Source organism: Pinus tabuliformis, chromosome Q, assembly GCF_031772625.1.
Source record: "Pinus tabuliformis cultivar Carrire ecotype Pingquan chromosome Q, CPIR1, whole genome shotgun sequence".
NCBI lineage: Eukaryota > Viridiplantae > Streptophyta > Pinopsida > Pinales > Pinaceae > Pinus > Pinus tabuliformis.
In genome coordinates, this window is record NC_142296.1 from 478,790,163 (window position 1) to 478,809,835 (window position 19,673).

At 40.5% G+C, this 19,673-nt stretch overlaps 1 protein-coding gene across 3 annotated transcripts in view; it reads right to left on the bottom strand.

Annotated features, from left to right (window-relative positions):
- Positions 1-19,673, bottom strand: part of LOC149220266 (SMAD/FHA domain-containing protein) — a 291,504-nt gene that overhangs the window by 1,919 nt on the left and 269,912 nt on the right. For 2 of the 3 annotated variants that reach the window (XM_089384735.1, XM_089384732.1), the window contains one exon: positions 235-359. In XM_089384735.1, coding sequence (XP_089240861.1) covers positions 235-359 — 125 coding nt within the window. The remainder of the gene's footprint in view (positions 1-234; positions 360-19,673) is intronic. The other variant, XM_089384733.1, reaches the window with a different exon arrangement.

A 19,673-nucleotide genomic window follows, 5' to 3' on the forward strand; every position in this document is an offset into this window, starting at 1 on the left:
GATGAAATGTTGTGGAACAATGTAGAAGAAATATGAAAGAAATCAAAAGAATACAAGACGAAAAGAAATACGGAATGAAATTTCCCCTATTAAGGAAAGAAAAAGTTATCTGGAGTAGATAAGATTAATAACATATGCGTTCTGCAAGATCATGGAGTTAAGAAAAAACATCTTTATTGTAGTCTTTCAGACTGCTATACTACAGAAAGAAGATTTCAAAACTTCTCTACTCACCGAAGAACAATGCGTTCTCGTGCACCTTGCAACCGTTGCCTCTCAAGTGCTAGATCTCGAACAGCAGAAGCAATTTCCAATTCAAGTGAAGAAACCTTGGCCCATGCATCTTCCCGTGCTGCCTGCTAACATTAGCGTAAAGGACTCTCAGTTGTAAAGCAATATCCATGTAAAACATATAAAAATGTACTTGAATTACTTCATATTTGGCTTTATGTATCTTCAAAATACATTCTGAGGAGTCTTCGAGCCAAAATTTGGGTAGAAGGCTACTTGAAAAAGCTTGCCAAAATATCAGATACATTAAGTTTTAAAAGGGAGAAGAATACGAAATCCAAAGATATAAGCAGCTTTACAAGATCTAAAGACAGATTTACCCAATGTATAGTAAAAACATTACTCTTCCAAGAGAGAAATTATGGAAAAATCGATCTAATAACACCAAGAGAACTTATATAAAGATAAATCATACTGGGATATATGTTTTGCATAGTCAAACTGAGGAATCCTGCTGCAAAGAATATATATAGTCACTATACATATAAAAAAGAAGCAACTTATCTTGTAGCCAAAAGTTAAAAGAGACAAAGAGTGTTAATGCAACTGCCCAAGAATGGTCAAGTGACTTGAAGACATGGAAATGACTAAAAACACCTCAATTCTTCATCGCTGATATTGACACTAAAAAGCCAGAGTAGACCTAAAGCCTATAGATGATAGAAAATATGTTACAAACATGGTAATTTCAACAAATATTCTAAAAGGAGAAATGACGCATGTTCAAACTAGCAACAAAAAATTGTGCACAAGGCGTTTCCAACCTAAGTCTAAAGTATAACTTACAAAACAATCAAGTAAAATGAACATGGCAGAGTAGCTGACAGACAGGTGTCATACTGTTCAGCAAATGTTGTCTCAGAATCATGCAAATCACTTTTGACTATTGTTGTCGCCTGAAGTGTACAGTGTACACCTAAGGTGTAACACTTAGGGTAGGGGCTGTCACTCTGATCCTACTCACTCCGTTTAGACTCTCTCCTAACTAAGTCAAGGGGCTAGTCCCTAAAGATGGATGGAAGGGGAAACTTGTTGGAACAAGAAGTCCTAGGGTACTAAGGGCAAGGTCACTATCTCTCTAGGCAACTTGAATTATAATGAATTAGCAAGTGTGATTATTAAATGAGCACAATGTATCTTAACAAGAAGAAGCAGTTGAGATCAATGAGGCAATATCAAGATTAGAAAATAAAGACCAGTGCCTAATGAACAATGCTCAATATAGATTATATCACTTGCACAATATAAAAGCTTCTCGTACTAGATAAGCAGTGCTGCAGAGAGGATGAGTAAGTACCACAGACCAAGATAACCAGAAATACGAGCAGTAAAGCGAATTAAGAACAATTGCAAGAAAGAAACTTATAATTCCAAGTAATTATGGCATTCAAAATACAATAAGCTTGCAATTATAAAGTAAGACCACAATTCCTATTACAATGATCAAATGCAAGATGAGATTCAAAATCTTGATAATTTTTAGTTAAATGCCTGATCTAGGTGAGATCCTTCTCTTCAATTGTTTTGAAGGAAGTCTCACACAAGGTTGTAGAAAGAAGTCCAGGGGAAGGAGGCTAAGGCCTTATTAACGATACCTGACCTGGAATTCTAACAACCCAAGTGCCTCCATTCCTACAAGGGATTGCCCGCAAGAGAACTTGTTTTAACCTTTGTGCAAGGGTCAAGTGTTGCAAATTGGGTGGAGAAGGGGTTCCTAACTCTCTATCAACCAAGCTTATGCTTGGAGGTAAATTTTAGAAATGCAAAGTTAACCCTAGAATGCAAATGCAATTGCTTCAAATGAGACAATGATATTAATATGCTCCAAAACAAACTGCCAAGGTAATGAAATAGATGTTTGAGCACAAGATTATTAACTTATGACAACTGTTGATGAAACGCCAAGAATGAAACAATGACAGTTGGAGAATGTTAGAACACAATTTCAAAATGTCAACAGTGTTTTCAAGAATATCTTTCACTTACTTGGAGAGTTGAGATAAGAGAAGATCGCAATAATGATGAATCAAGAGATAACACAAATGTCTCTTTAAAATTTAGCCTCGCTATTAGGGGAAATGAATTATAGATCCAACTGGATTATCACTTCACTTTGATGTTTGTCCTTTCAGAGTATAGGAGCAAGTAGAAATCAAGAGCTCAAAGTATTTGTCCTCAACAATGGCAGATGAGGTTGCTAAGAAACAAAAATGAACAGCTTCTTAGATTAACCAATAATATTTAAAGTTTAAACCAAGTAGCAATCTTTTGGAGAATGTGAATTACGAAATTATGTTAGATTGCTTCAGCTGAACATACTTATAGCCAAATGTCCCAACATAAGCACTGTTAAATGATTTTTCAATTTATAAGTATCACTTGCGAGTTGCGACACACCAGATTACAATAGTACTTCCGATGATTGATCAATGAAACATAACAATATCACGTACACTTAATTCTGTTATCTGCTTAGAGTGTTCTCACTTTACAAAATAGCATTTATATATCAATGAATTTTAAAGACTATTTAAGCACAACAACTCAAGATTAAAGGAGATTGCTAACACTGATTATGTGAGAAGCAACTTACAGTCAGATTTAAATGACTATGCAAATGAAATTCTGAACTAAGAGGTTAGTATTGCTAAGATGCTAAGTTGCACTGAAATGGATACGGGAACGGATACAGATACGGGGTTTGAAACGGATACGACAAATTTTCAAAAAATCTGGATACGATACGGCAAGGAAATGGCATATATATATATATATATATATATATATATATTTCATATTACCATTCATCTTTTAGAATCTAGATTCTATATCTAAAAATACATAATCATCATCATGAATTCAACATAAACAAATCATCATCATCAATTCAGAATAAACATTGTCACCATCATTAGCGTTTATTATAACATTCAACATATTATCATCATCATTAGTAATGTAATCAGAAATGCTACAACCTTTGTGCTTTCGGGTCCAACTCCTTCAAAGAACGTGTCATGCATGGCATATGGTATCTATCTTCCTTGCATGACAATTAAAAGGCCCATGGGATCATTGGGATATTCTGTCAAGACCTATTTGAACATTTCAATCTTCTCAATATCAGCGTGGTCTCTTGACCATATGCAGGCAAAAGATTGGCTAGAGAAGATTTGTTATATTGGAGGGATTTACGAAATCAAGAGCAAAATCAATGACAATTAACAAAACCTTAACCAAACTGAAAATTATCGCTCAAATAAATCTCTTTATGAAGACATTAATCAAACCCTTCTGTTTGTATTTTTGAACATCTATCTTTTTCTGTTTGTATAAATTTTTGAACAAATTTTCATGCGTTTTAACATTTTAAGGGTGGATTCTGATCACAATTTAAATCTGGAAACGGATCCAAAAAAATTAAAAACCCTTGGAAACGTATCCAATTCCGAATCCGAAGTTTTTGATTTTTTGAAACGGCACAAAAACGTTTTTATGGCGTTTCGGACAAGTATCGTATCCGGAAACAGGGATCCGCGTTTCCGGCAATTTCTTCAGGCGTTTCCGGTAACTTAGCTAAGATGGCATTCTAGAACAAAAAGCAATCAATCACCAAGCAAATGCTGGAGCGAAGAAATGCACCAGACTTCAAAATATACCATTGTCAAAGGATATCAGTCACTGTACCCCACTGACAGTCAAGGTCAGTCCACAAATATGCAAGAACAAGGCTAGGATACTTACTGAACCCCTTGTGATTAGTCTGTGATTAAACTTGATTGTTTTAGGGTTATTATAATCAATCTTTAATGTGATTAGGCTTTGTATGGTAATGCTTCAGATCTGATAATTTAGGCAGTCTGCCATAGGTCACAGTGGAGGAGAAACAGGGCACCAAAGTTCTACAGCCCTCCTCCAAAGATGCAAAGCTAATCCTGCAATCACAAATGTTAGGCATAGATATGGCAAAAATATAGAATAGACCAAGAAATGATAGCGGCTAGGCCAAACAAGGCTTTGCAGCTAGGCCTAGAGAGGGCCTTCAATAGATATGTAATGGCAAGCTCCCAAGACAAAACCAATAATAAACCCTTGCCAACGAAGATGATAAGCCTGCAAACAATTTTGTTAGATCTGCAACAAAATGTTAGCTCTTATAAAGATAATATGCCAATAAGGTAACCCGGATGCGGGTGAAATTCAAGGTTATTAATGGCATTTCAGGGGAACGACGGCGCTCGGCCCTGCCAGCTGCAGGCCAGCGCTAATCTCCATGCCCAGTTATGGCACCTACAGACTCACCTAAGGCGAGAGCAGGTCCGCCTGCAGGACATCTTAAATGAACGCCTCGGCCGAGATAAGGAGGTGGTTAGTTTAAACATGGCGCATATGCCCATCAGCCCCATTGTCTGTCCTCCATCCTTCAGCAGATGCCCGCTCCAAGCAAGAAACCCCTGCAGCAGAACTGTTACAGGCAATCGATGTTCGCTTCTTTGTTGTCTTGACTTTGGAAATGGGTTTCATTATTCCCATTCCCAGCTCTGCCCTCTGAACCGTATTCAGGAACCCTCTGAGCACTCTCTGCTTCCCATCCAAGCACCCAATTCTCTTGCGCTTCTCCTCCGTTGCATTACCATGGTTCGTCACCGCATGAGGAGCCGCCATGGAGGTAGCCGAGGGGGCCGCACTCGCTCTCAGGTAGCGCAAAGCGTGGAGCAGCCACCACCACCTGCCTCTCTGCCTTCATCTCAGGCTAATTCTCCCCCTCCTAGCCCGCCCCACAGAGTCTATCCGCACAATGCCTTCCAGTCGACTCACTTCAGATTCTAGAGCAACCTGAATCGGCCCATTATCACTGCTAATATAACCATCATCTTCTCTGAAGAAGAAGAACAGCACAGGGCTCCGGAGCGTAACCCGGCAGAGCAACCTCAGGACAGCCGCAGAATTGTTGGTAGTCATGGCTCAGAGCAGCTCTCGGCGGATGAAGGCAGAGCAGCAAGGCGTGGCGGACAGCATGAGGAAGGTGATACTGCAGGCGACACTCGGCAACCAGGTGGCAGCTCTCATGGCGCCACAATTTCGATGGCCATTGCTGGCAGCTCGAGCGGCACCCTTCAGGCGACGGAACCTCCAGGTGGCGGGGCAGAGGGCGGCATGGTGAAGGAAGGCGAGATATGGTATGGGAACGCTTGCCCCGTCATCGAGGAGTCACCGGACCAGGACTTCCCTATGTGATGCCACATGGACTCCCACGTGCCATCTAAGAATTTTGTTGCTGACTGGTTAGGTTCTGTTGTTAGTGGTTTTTGTGGTACTGTTTGTAGTTTTGTGGTTCTGGCGTTTGTGGTTCTGTTGCTGACATGTGTAGCAATTCTGTCAAATGATGTTGTCTCAAATGCTTCAAATGGTGTTGTCTCAAGTTCTCATTCTGGTTTTGCTGTTGTATTCCCGATCTTCTGCATGGTTTTTGCAAAGTGTAACTGGTTTTCCCAAACATGGGACAGTTTTGATAACCAGAAGAAACTCAGGTGTTCTCGGCTGAGGCTACAGCCTCATTGTAACTATATTTTTCTTTCCTTTTAATAGAATTAGTTTTTACAGAGAAAAAAAAATATGCCAATAAGGTATGTGGATTTCCTTTTGAGCAATTTTAGGAGGTAAACAATGGCAAATGAATAGTCTTTAAAACCGAAATCATGTAAGTAAGCCTCCTCCAAAGTAAATGCTACCTCTGCAAGATAGAAAACGTTAGTCTTGGAAACAAACAAGGAATGCTCTGACCTTAGGTATCCCTGTGGCTAGTTTTTAGCCAAAAACCAGTGATATAGACCACCTCAAGTAGAAAATTTAGGCCTGCAAACAACACAGGTTAGGCTATTGAAAACAGATGCAAAAATATAAACCCTAAGAACCCTGCCAATAACAAATGAGAGACCTAAATTTTCAGTGAGCAGAGAGACAATGCCTTGTAAGCCTGCAGCTGATAAATGAGGCTCAAAAAAGGCTGTGTTTAGCTGAATGAGGCTAGTTAGGGCCTCTAGACCCTGCAACTAGTCTTCAAAAGGATCAGAGCCCAAGAAAATTCATCTGCAAGCCTAAACAGGCATTAAAACCCAACGGCTAGGAGAAACAATAGTCAATATGTTAGTTTATGTAGCATCGGATGTGTTCTAGCCATGAAATTTGGTGGAGAGGCTAGAATATGTGAGATCTCCAAAACCCAGAAATCGTTTATGAAAATTCAACCTAGAGATGAATTAATTAGATTATTAGCCTATTTTTTAATGTTTCCTAAGTTTAAACTTAGGAAAACTAGTTTAATTAATCAGAATTAATTAAGTCAAGGTGAGAATTCTCTAGAAACTCACACGAATCGATCTAGAAATGATCTGAGCCATCCATTAAGATTTAATCTTGGTCGTTGGAGTCCCAACAGAAAGATATAAGAAGGGATAGACGTGGTGATGGAGAATACATTTGTGCAGTTCGATTTCCAGAGAGCAGCAACAGTTGCTGGAGAGCCAGAGATCGAAGCAGAGACAGTGAGGGGCAGAGACAGTGATCCAGAGATAGTTTTCCAAATCCAAAGAGGCAGCAACAAGGAAGCCGAGTTATTCCGAGTGAGGCAGCGCAGAGGACTGTGCAGTTGCTTCAGAAGAGTAAATCAATTTAGCTGGAGGAAAAATCGTTTTCAGTTCCAGAGGCTGAGCAGAGGTTCCATAGTGTCGGAGAAGTGATTTCCTCAATGCCACAAGTAGTTCGAATTATCCAATTGTAGTATGCAGGTGCAATTCCCGCCAGGAGATTCCCAGTGCAAAACTACGCAGTCCAGTTTCCAGTGTAGCAGGACAATGTGAGTTGCTAGGAGGAAGGAGAGATTTCCCAAAGGGAGATCGACACTCAAAGGGAGTCTAGTTTTAGAGGGAGCATCCCTAAGGAAGCTAGTACTTCAGGATCTAGGGAGATTAGAGTCACTATTCCAGTAGTTGTCGCTGCAGTGCAGAAGCATCAATAGAGCAGTAGCAACAGCCGTATGAGTAGGATCATATTTCATTATGTTCGCAGATATACCTCCAGGAGTGAGGTGGGTTGATTTGGTGTTGTAGCCCCAAAGAACTACAGAGATGGGCAGGGTCCCTGAAGGGTTCACCTCATGGATCATTACCTAACTACAGGGGTGCCCGCAGTATTCAGTAGCAGAATGGATGAGTGGAAATTGATGCAGTCAACACCAGAGTGACAGTTGCACACTAATAGCAATCAAAGACTCAGGAGATAGAGGCATCATATTGAACACAGATGATTCAGTATTTTGGATGCTTCTCAGTTGCAGTAGTTGTAGTTGCAGCAACAACAGAGGAGAGGTAGTTGCAATGCAGATGTAATGTTGGTAGCAGTATGGCAATGTTAGCAGTAGCACAGATGCAGCTTTAGAGTTGCGCAGTAGTTGGTGGGCAGTAGCAGCCAGACATCAGCAGTGTGACAGGAGGTGATACAGAGACAGGGTGTTGTGGCAGGATGTTCAGCACTAGATAGAACATAGTCCTCGCTAAGAGGGAGTGTTAGTTTTTGTAGCATCAGATGTGTTCTAGCCACGAAATTTGGTGGAGAGACTAGAATGCATGAGATCTCCAAAACCCATAAATCGTTTCTGGAAATTCCACCTAGAGATGACTTAATTAGATTATTAACCTATTTTTTAATGTTTCCTAAGTCTAAACTTAGGAAAATTGGTTAATTAATCAGAATTAATTAAGTCAAGGTGAGAATTCTCTAGAAACTCACACAGATCGATCCAGAAATGATTTGAGCCATCGATTAAGATTTAATCTTGGTCGTTGGAGTCCCAACAGGAAGATATAAGAAAGGATCAATGTGGTCATGTAGAATACACTTGTGCAGTTCGATTTCCTTGGCAAACCGATTTCCAGAGAGCAACAACAGTTGTTGGAGAGCCAGCGATCGAAGTAGAAATAGTGATCCGAAGGAAGTTTTCCAGATCCAGAGAGGCAGCAGCAAGGAGGCCGAGTTATTCCCAGTGAGGTAGCACAGAGGACTGCACAATTGCTTCAAAAGAGCAACTCGATTTAGTTGGAGGAAAAATGGTTTTCAGTTCCAGACGTTGAGCAAAGGTTCCATAGTGTCAGAGAAGTAATTTCCTCAGTGACACAAGCAGTGCGAATTACCCAGTTGTAGTATAGAGGTGCAATTCCAGCCAGGAGAATCCCAACACATAACTACGCAGTCGAGTTTCCAAAGTACGAGGACAATGTGAGTTGCTACGAGGGAGAAAAGAGATTTCACAAAGGGAGATCGAAACTCAAAGGGAGTCTAGTTTCAGAGGGAGTGTCCCTATCGAAGCTAGTACTTCAGGATCTAGGGAAATCAGACTCATTATTGCAGTAGTTGCAGCGACAGTGCGGAAGCATCAGTAGAGCAGTAGTAGCAGCAGCATGAGCAAATCATATTTCACTATGTTCGCAGATATACCTCCAACAGTGAGGTGGGGTGATTTGGTGTTGTAGCCCCAAAGAGTTACAAAGATGGGCAAGGTCCTTGAAGAGTTCACCTCATGGATCATTACCTGGCTACGGGGGGGCCCACAATATTCGGTAGCAGGATGGATAAGTGGGAGTTGATGCAGTTAGTACCAAAGTGACAATTGCAAACTAGTAGCAGTCAGAGACTCAGGAAACAGAGGCATCATACTGAACATAGATCATTCAGTATTTTGGATGCTTCTCAGTTGCAGTAGTTGCAGTTGCAGCAGCAACATATGAGAGGTAGTTGCAGTGCAGATGTAGTGTAACATATGAGAGGTAGTTGCAGTGCAGATGTAGTGTTGGTAGCAGTATGGCAATGTCAGCGGCAGCACAAATGCAGCATCAAAGTTTCGCAGTAGTTGGTGGGCAATAGCAACTAGACATCAGCAGTGTAGCAGGAGGTGATACAGAGACAGGGTGTTGTGGCAAGATGTGCAGCACTAGAGAGAACACAGTGCTCGCTAAGAGGGAGTGTTAGTTTTTGTAGCATCGGATGTGTTCTAGCTACAAAATTTGGTGGAGAGACTAGAATGCAAGATGTCTTTGAAACCCAGAAATCATTTCTAGAAATTCCACCTAGAGATGACTTAATTAGATTATTAGCCTATTTTTTAAGGTTTCCCAAGTCTAAACTTAGGAAAATTGGTTAATTAATCATAATTAGTTAAGTCAATGTGAGAATTCTCTAGAAACTCACACGTATCAATCCAGAAATGATCTTAGCCATCGATTTGTTAGAAAATCAGAAAGGCAGAAACATTTTCTTATACTTGATAATTACTTGTGATGTTATTGATTTCTCATTAAATTTCCTTTATATCTTCTTTCCTTTTAGTTCATCAAGCAATTACCAAAGCAATAGCACATAAATCAGTGGACGCCAAATATAGGCACACAGCGAGGGAAAAACGCCTCTCTAGGGGAAAACCTAGTCAGTAATTCTTCCTTCAATAGTTTTCTTGAGATAATCCAAGACTCTAGACCTTGACACAAGCTTTCCTCCACACCAAGTCAAACTTCTTCTTCCTTTGCAAATGATCCTATTTGACCTGGCAACAGCAGCAGTAGCAGCATTATGCAGCACTTTCTTGGACCCAATAACTTCGACCTTACTTTAGAGACTTCGATCTTGGCTAAAAGACTTCGATCTTTACTTAGGAACTTCGATCTTGGCCCAATACAACCTCTTGAGGAAGCAACACCCAACAACAACAACTTCGACCTATACTTGTTCTAGCAGCAGCAACTGGTAGCAGCATCAACAAGAGAACTTTGATCTTACAATCTAGGGCACAAGGGAGAGAGAGAGAGATGCACCAAAATTTCAATTTTCCTTTCTTCTTTCACTTTGACCAAACTCACACTTCTTTAGCTCTCTTCCTTTACCTCGCACTTTTTGCAGCGTCCATAGAGATATCGAACTTGCTTGAGATGTTCTCCTCCAAATGAATTCGAACTGCTTCTTTTATAGCCTTTAGGTGAGGTTGAATAGCCCTCCTTGAGGCTGACTTGATCATCTTAAGGCCGACTTGGTGTGGAGGCAACATATTTCATTTTTGACTCAATACTAAACCTTTTTACATGATTCAAAAGCCCAAGAAGGGTCTCTTTAAAAGTAAAATGACTCTATTAACTCAGAATAAATCCTAGAAGTCCTCAATGTGGACTTTGACCTAAAACATGATGACCTAAGCATGAAACCCATGCTTAAATAAGTCATAATAATTATTATTATTATTATTTTCTTTATTCTTTTGACAAGTACATTACATGATGACTCAAATGCATTAATGAAGACCGAACCTAATTACATTTTCCAACACTCCCTCTTAATTAGGGAGGTATTCATCATATACAAGTACAAGGAAGATCTCAACTATATGAACCATGAAGAATTTTTAGGCACCGCAATGCCATGAACTAGATTCTTGACCAGGGCAATCTATCCATTGGTCTCTTAACAGTTTAGGCACCGTAATGCCATGGACTAGATTCCTGACCAGGGCAATCTATCTAAGTGGGACTAAGATGGACTCAAGCTTTCAACCTCTCTAAGTACCATCAGGCTTACTTACTAACCATCAACCCAGGGATCCAGGTGTGTATCTGAGGTCAGAGCTCTATGACCAACACCACCCTCCCAACTTCGGGACCTAGACATCAACACAAAGTGTCGGTCAGATGTCCTCCCATGCAATGCTTCACTCACAAAGCATCAACACTCCCTGACCTAGTAGATCAAGGATAACAAACCTCTCCAGATCAAACTGATTGGTAACCAACATGCTATCAAAACATTCGAGAGATTTACCTATACAAACACAACCCCAATCAATAATATACTTTCACATGTTCATAAACAAACACAAACCTTCGGGGTCTTTCAGACAACTAATGTTGCTTCTCAACATAGTAGAATTATCAATCGAATCTTTAATAGAAGATTCCTCAATCATACACTTTCCTTTCCTACTTCACATGTAGCAACATATCCTTCAAAATGCATTCTCCAATCAAACTATGTTATGCCCTTCCTCTCAACCAGGGAGATTTCTTCTATCCAGGCTCCCTCTTAATCTCAGGGAGATCTCTTCTATCCAGGCTCCCTCTTAACCCAGGGAGATCAGCTTCTTCTTATTGGAGAATCTTTCATGGCTTCCATCTTTCTTATCAGAGTCATTCATATATCATGCTTATCACATCAACTTTACTTGTGATCATCTTCACAATATTGAAGATGATGTACTTGCATAACTTAGATAGCAAGTCCAACCAAAACTATAGAAGCATGAAGTTAGCCATATCAAAAAATGGAAGCATTAGGCTAAACATAATTAGCAAGAGACTATACTTCAACTTCTTGCCCAAATATTCTTACAATCCCTAAATCACATCAACAAATCAAAATATTAAACTCATCTAGGGTTTCAATATTCTTTCAACAATATGACAAGTTCTTTCATATAGCAAACCCTAGAAACAATTCAAGTAATGTGTCTAACAACCATTGGAACTCATATGTTAGACTTCTCACTAGGATTTCATACATATCCTAGATTTCATACAATAGCTTCAACAATCAAAACCAATCATAGCTAAATCAACAACATAACTAGCTTCTACTAGGGTTTGATGTACACCTTAGATTTCACATTTACACAATCTCAACAATCACTATATAGATTCATAGATTCCAAATACACATACTAGAAAATTTAAATACACTAAGGTTTAGCTGCAAAACCCTAGATTTTCCAAACAACATCATCCTAGAATATTAAACTCAGACAAGGGCTTATATTAAGCCCTAAGACTTATGACCATTAATAATTAGGTCAACACACCTATTTAAGAATTCATTATCATGCATAAGCATAACATATGTCAGATAACATTAATACATTAGACATATATTGACCTAGACCAACCTAGGGTTTTGACCACATATACACCTAGGGTTTCATTCCTAGGATCTTACTCTAAAGACATAACAAGGGTTTTGCTTATAGGACTAACCAAACCCTAAATATTTAGGGTTCCATAACATAGCAAAGCAAACCCTATTATACCAAAACTTCAAAGGTTTGGGATCTTAGACAGCGTCATCCAACCCTAACAAGTTATGTTTTCATGATCATACCAAAACCCCAAGCATGACATCACCATAAGAAAAACTTCAAATAGCATTTCCAGAAACCCTAAGCAGACTAGGGTTTCACACATTATCATACCCTTAAGTTAGGGTTTTCCAGAGAACCTTTCTAGGGTTCTATATAATCAATCAAGAATATGAGGGTAGATTTATCAAATGATGAATCACCCAAAACAAGAATCATTATGATTCAATACAGCTAGACATAACGATGTTAGTAATAGATTATCAAATGAATAAACCTTTATTATGAAGAGATCAATGTTTTGTAGTTTAAGGCATACCTTTGTTCCTTGACAAACCTTGTCTTGGGAGGCCCTCTTCTATACTCCTTGAGGATTTAGCAGATGTTTTCCTAATCAAGACAATAGAGGTAGAATGGTGATTAGTATTTAATATAACCAAAACTTAAATAAGTACATGAAACCAAAAACTGAAAAGAAATGAGATACTTATCTTTGGGAGATGTTGAGGGCTCCCTCCAAAGCTTGAGGGATACCTATAAACTTATAAAAACAATAAAAATGTCTTTTCCAAAAACATGTTAAAACCTATAAATACTAAACATCAAAAATACAAAATAGAATATCTAAGACTAAAAGCAAAGGACTTAGTAGTGTAAGTCCCTTATGTCAGATTCTTTGGGTTTGGCTTTCTTTAGGTCTTCTTCTTCAGCAATATTAGCTTGATCTCTTTCTCTCTTCTTATTCCTTGGATTGTGGGACAGTCACTCTTGTAGTGACCACCATTCTTATGACACTGGTAACATTCTACCTTGGACATGTCTACCTTCCTTCCCAGTCCTTTCAATTTCTTGAAGTTTCCTTTGTGATGAGCAATGTAGGCATTTGAAACTTCTTTAGGGTTGGCAACTAATGAGATCCTTAATTCTTCTTGGCTGCAAGTAGTCCATAGTTCTTCAAAAGTGGGAGCTACATTCCAACTGTTAAGTCCTGCAGCCAATGCACCCCAAGAAAGTGGCAACCCTCATAGAGCATTGATCACAAGTTCTTTGTCTGGAACAACTTCATCAATGGCCAAAAGATCATCTCTAATTCTTGCTATTATCACAAAGGAGGAGGCCATCATGTCTTCTTTAGTCATCTTTGTGGATCTTAGTTCATTCTTCAAGCTTGCTACTTGACCAATGTTCTTAATAGTGAATAACTTTGACAAGGCCTCATACATTTCTTGAGCATGGTCAATGTTGGCTATGTATGGGACATGGTTGTCCTTTATTCCTTCTACCATTAGAGTCATGGCCACTAATTCTAAGTCTTTGAACTTCACTTTATCAGCATCGCTGGAGTTTTTTGTAGGCTTCTTTACTTTTCCTCGGACCAAGTCTAGTACTTTGTTCTTTTCAAGAATGAGGTCAATCTTCTTCTTCCAAGACCTGTAGTTTGAGGCTCCTTCAAGTTTGTTCTCTCCCTTGATTGAGTTAGACATTGTCTTGTCCTTGAAGTTTGAGGCTCCTTCAAGTTTGTTCTCTCCCTTGATTGAGTTAGACATTGTCCTTGAAGATTGAGGCTCCTTCAAGTTTGTTCTCTCCCTTGAATGAGTTAGACATTGTCCTTAAAGATAGTAGTCTTCCTCCCTTGAATAATCCTTTTGAATGAGTCCTTGATCAAGTACTTGAAATTGCCTTTTTCTTCTTTCTTCACCAAAGCTTGATACCATGTTAGAAAATTAGAAAGGCAGAAAGATTTTCTTATACTTGATAATTACTTGTGATGTTCTTGATTTCTTATTAGATTTCATTTATATCTTCTTTCCTTTTAGTTCATCAAGCAATTACCAAAGCAATAGCACATAAATCAGTGGAAACCAGATATACGCACACAGCCAGGGCAAAACCACTCTCTAGGGGAAAACCGAGTAAATAATTCTTCCTTCGATAGTTTTCCTGAGATAATCCAAGACTCTAGACCTTGACACAAACTTTCCTCCACACCAAGTCAACCTTCTTCTTCCTTTGCAGATGATCCTATTTGACCTAGCAGCAGCAGCAGCAGCAACAATAGCAGCACTATGCAGCACTTTCTTGGACCCAGTAACTTCGACCTTACTTTGGACACTTCGATCTTGGCTGAAAAACTTCAATCTTTACTTAGGAACTTCCATCTTGGCCCAATACAACTTCCTAAGGAAGCAGCACCCAACAACAACAACTTCGACCTATACTTGTTCTAGCAGCAGCAATTGGCAGTGACATCAACAAGAGAACTTCGATCTTCCAATCTAGGGCACGAGGGAGGGAGAGAGATGCACCAAAATTTCGATTTTCCTTTCTTCTTTCACCTTGACCAAACTTGCTCTTCTTTAGCCCTCTTCCTTTACCTCACACTTTTTTTATCGAACTTGCTTGAGATGTTCTCCTCCAAATGAATTCGCACTGCTTCTTTTATAGCCTTTAGGTGAGGTCGAATAGCCCTCCTTGAGGCTGACTTGGTGGGGAGACAACATATTTCATTTTTGACTCAATACTAAACCTTTTTACGTGATTCAAAAACCCAAGACAGGTCTCTTTAAACGTACAATGACTCTATTAACTCAGAATAAATCCTAAAAGTCATCAATGGGGACTTTCACCTAAAACATGATGACCCAAGCATGAAACCCATGCTTTAATAAGTCACAATAATAATAATAATTATTTTCTTTATTCTTTTGACAAGTACATAACATGATGACAAAAATACATTAATGAAGACCGAAACTAGTTACATTTTCCAACACGATTAAGATTTAATCTTAGTCGTTGGAGTCCCAATAGAAAGATATAAGAAGGGATCGTTGTGGTAATGGAGAATACACTTGTGCAGTTCGATTTCCTTCACAGCTTGATTTCCAAAGAGTAAGAACAGTTGTTGTAGAGCCAGAGAACGAAGCAGAGACAGTGATCCGGAGGAAGTTTTCCAGATCCGAAGAGGCAGTAGCAAGGAGGCTGAGTTATTCCCAGCGAGGCAACGCAGAGGACTACGCAGTTGCTCCAAAAGTGCAACTAGATTTAGTTGGAGGAAAAATCATTTTCAGTTCCAGAGGCCGAGCAGAGGTTCCATAGTATCGAAGAAGTGATTTCCTAAGTGACACGGGCAGTGCGAATTACCTAGTTGTAGTATCCAAGTGCAGTTCCAGCCAGGAGATTCCTAGCGCAGAACTACGCAGTCCAGTTTCCAATCTAGTAGTACAGTGTGAGTTGCTAGGAGGGAGAAGAGAGAATTCCCAAAGGGAGATCGACACTCAAAGGGAGTCTAGTTTCAGAGGGAGCATCCCTATGGAAGCTAGTACTTCATGTTGATTTGGAGCAGCATCGGATGTTCTCTAGCCACGAAAATTGGTGGGGAGGCTAAAGCACATGAGATATCCAATACCCAGAAATGGTTTGTGCAGATTCTAAACAGTTTGGGAGATATTAAAATAAATAATATTTTTAATGGAGTCCCTAAGTCTAAACTTTGGGAAAATAAAATATTAATCTGAATTAATATAAAACTGTGTTAGAAGGGTCCAAAAGTCATGGATCAAGCCAGAGTTAATCTTAGCAGTTGATTAGGGACTTAATCTCGGTCGTTGAAAGTATAAGAGGAGGCTTGAGGGTCACTTGGAGAACACACCAAGAGAGATCAAGAACTCGATTTTCTGGGGCAGGGTTTGCTGAGGAAATTGAGTGAGTGATCACAGTTGCAGCTGAGGGGCAATGAATACATAGCAGAGAGGCAGAGTTAGTACCAGTAGGATCAACGCAGAATCCGAGAGAGGTTGACGCAGAGGCAGCTAGAGGCCACGCAGAGGCAGCCAGGTGCTGCACAGAGCCAGAGAGGGCTAGCGTGTGAGACGCAGAGGCTCCACGCTGACACAGAGCCCAGGGAGGCTGACGCTGGGCCAAAGAGGCTGATGTTGGGTTGACGTTGGGCCAGAGAGGCTAACGCAGAGCCTAGAGGCAGCGCTAGGAGAATTTCATGGGACAAACTGGGAGCTGGAGAGCCGGATAGGGTGACGCAATCCCTATTAGAGTGACACAGAGCAGCAGAAGCTGCATTGTTGTTGTGGGATCGTTCATCCGGTGATTTAGCCGAAATATCTGTCTCCGACTAGGAGGTACTACTACCGAGGGCATTCTCTGTTGGGTGAGCCATTTCTGGCACCCAAGTTGTATTCTGAAAACTGCAAAATAATAAAACCCTCTGAATAGCTGCACTGGCTTTCCCGCATTGGATTTTTCGGGGACATTAGTCCAAAAACAACGGTGTCACTTGTGTGCTTGTTTACTTTCAGTTGATGATCTGTATGTGTTGATACTGTACTTGTATTTATCTTCAGTATTTACATGGAAAATAACTTGTTAAGTAATTGAACAAGTAGGAAGAAATAAATCAGATAGTACAGGAAGAATTTCTAACGGGTTAAACTTAGAAATTCCAACATGGTATCAAAGCATGGTTGCAGATCACAGGATAACTGAAGGCATCAGCCGAGCAAAGCAGCAGCAGCAAAAACAGTGGTCCCGAGTGACAGAAGTTGTTCCTAGCAGAAAGCAGCAAGGAAGGGGTGATGCAGAGAGCCTGTGTCATCAGTTCAAGCCAGGAGGAGGATCACCGCTGAGCGTAGTTTTAAAACTCCGACTCCGACTCTGACTCGGCCGAGGATCGACTCCGACTCCGACTCCAAAAAGGTAATGACTCAGCCGGCTCGATTTCAATGACTCGGTCGTTGTAAAAAATACATTAAATATTTATTTTTTTATAAAAAAACATAATTTTAAAGATTTTAAACATAATTTTAAAGATTTTCATTCATGTTTCCAAACACACAGCATTATAATATAGATGGAAGACAACATATGATCAAAGTAGGCTCATGAACCAATCCATTATATCAAAATGGTACCCAATGGCAATACATAGTCAACTGTCATACATGATCAAAGACTCAAAACAAAAAACACATAACCAAGGAGGCTAGAAATGGCCTCTACAACAAAAGTAAACTGTGACCAGACTCCAGTACTAGTACTACAGCTACTGGCTAGTAGCTACTGCCAGAGGAGCCAAGATCATGTCGATCAATCTCTGGATCATCATCAGAGTCGGACAGGGGGGCCCATGGCTCCTCCTCATCATCATCATCTCCAACTGCAGCTGTAGAAGTGGTACCACTAGCAGGCTGTGCAACTGCAGCAGATGCAAGCTGAGATAGAGTAGATATGCGGTTGCGCTTCTGTTGTGGCTGAGCAGAGGAAGCACCTACAACTGGAGTCCTTGCTGGCTGTGAGATGGAGGCTGGTGGATTGGGATCTGCATTCAACTGAACAGCATGTTCAAGTTCAACTGATGTCTTGATATCTAAATCTAAATCAAGATCCTCATCAAGATCAAACTCTGCTGGACGACTCTCCACTACCCAATTTGATGTTGGATCAATGTCTTCCAACACAATGGGATCTGAATCAGGTCTTTTGTTCAGCAAATGGTTTCGTCTGAGTTGGAGGTTGTATTGGACATAAACTAGATCATTTAACCGTTTTTGATCCAAATGGTTTCTCTTCTTTGTGTTACTTGGGAGCAGGAGCGAAAACGGGAGCGGGAGCAACATTTTCAGAAGCACCTGGTTTGGGAGCGAATCCCAGAGGAGTTCAACAACCAATGTCACTAACATCAAGGTACATAGAGGGATTAGTGCTCTTGATTAAATACGAGTTCCATACCCTAATACATGACAAAATTCAATGGAAACATTGCAATCCTCCAATCCTGAAATCCTGAAAAACTGATAAGTCTGCTGGATTTTGAATGAAATCTAAAATTCTACTTTCTCCATATGGAATCCAATGAGGCCGAAACCACTCTCAAACATCCTGAGTCATTTCATGGTAATGTTAAAAATTTAAGTAAAAGGATGAAAATGAAGATTAAGGAGAATGTCACTTTTACTTTAAGAATTTAGCATTACCATAAAATTTGAATAGCATATCAATAGTAGAGAGCATTTGAGTGTGTTAAATAGGGTTTGGGAGGGGGAAATGGACCCCAAATAACATTTAGCTAATTCATAAAACACCTTGAAGTCCAAACCAATCAGCAAACCCCTTAAAATTTCATTAAAATAATGTTAAATCGTTGTTTTAGTGGGTTACGGGCCGCTATTTGTGACTCGGCCGAGTCAGTACAGGAAACGGCCGAGTTGGCCGAGTCAGCCATGACTCAGCCAACCGAGCCGTTTTTTGTACCGAGTCACTTCGGAGGGCAATGGAACAAACCAACTCGGCCGTTTCCATTTCAAAACGGCCGTTTTTTAAAACTATGCCGCTGAGGCAGAGTGTAGCAGACCTGACCTATGTAGTGCCCGGTCATCTTTCTCAGTCAAGAAGGATCGACGTTGTGGCCAGGAAGTGCAGATTTTGCTGATGCCGGGATTGCGCAAAGCCTAGAGGCTCAAACCTTCAAATTACTGAGGCATAGGACGTTGTGTGTGAGTTGCGGAGCAAAGCTGGTGGGGTACTGTGGTTAGAACAGTAGCTAACAGGGCAAGACCAAGGAAGAGGGAGTTGATGTTGAGGATTTCTAGCCAAGAAATCCAAATCAGTGGTGCAGTTGCACAAACGATCGGAGTGGGGCATCTCGACATTGGCAGAGGGGTTTCCAGAAGGGAAATCGAGGCTCAGAGGGAGTCAAACCGAGAACTTCCAGACGAGAAGTTGAGAGACTCAGCAGGAGTCGATCAGAGGACTTCCAGGAGGGAAGTAGAGAGACTCGAAAGAGTCGAAAGAGGAGCAGCAAAATGGCAGTGAATGGGCTGAGAGATCAGGATAGACTAGACGAAGCTTCCAACTTCGTAGTCTGGAAGGCCAAGATCTTGTCCATTCTAGACAAGTATTGCATCAAGCACTTTGCCTTGAAAACGATAGCGATCCTAGTTGACCCGGCTGAAAATGAGAAGTACGAAGAGGCAATGGCCAAGGCTAAGTGCATCATTCTTGACGGGGTCAAGGATCATGTGGTACCACATATTGCCAAGAAGGGTACGGCAAATGAGATGTGGGATGCCCTGAAGAAGTTGTATCAGCATACTTCCGTGTAGAGGAAGATGCTTCTAGAAAATCAATGGCGGTTATACCAGATGCAGAGGGGAGAGCAGATAGATATCTTCCTCGGGCAATTGACAGAGATCTGGGACCAGCTGAC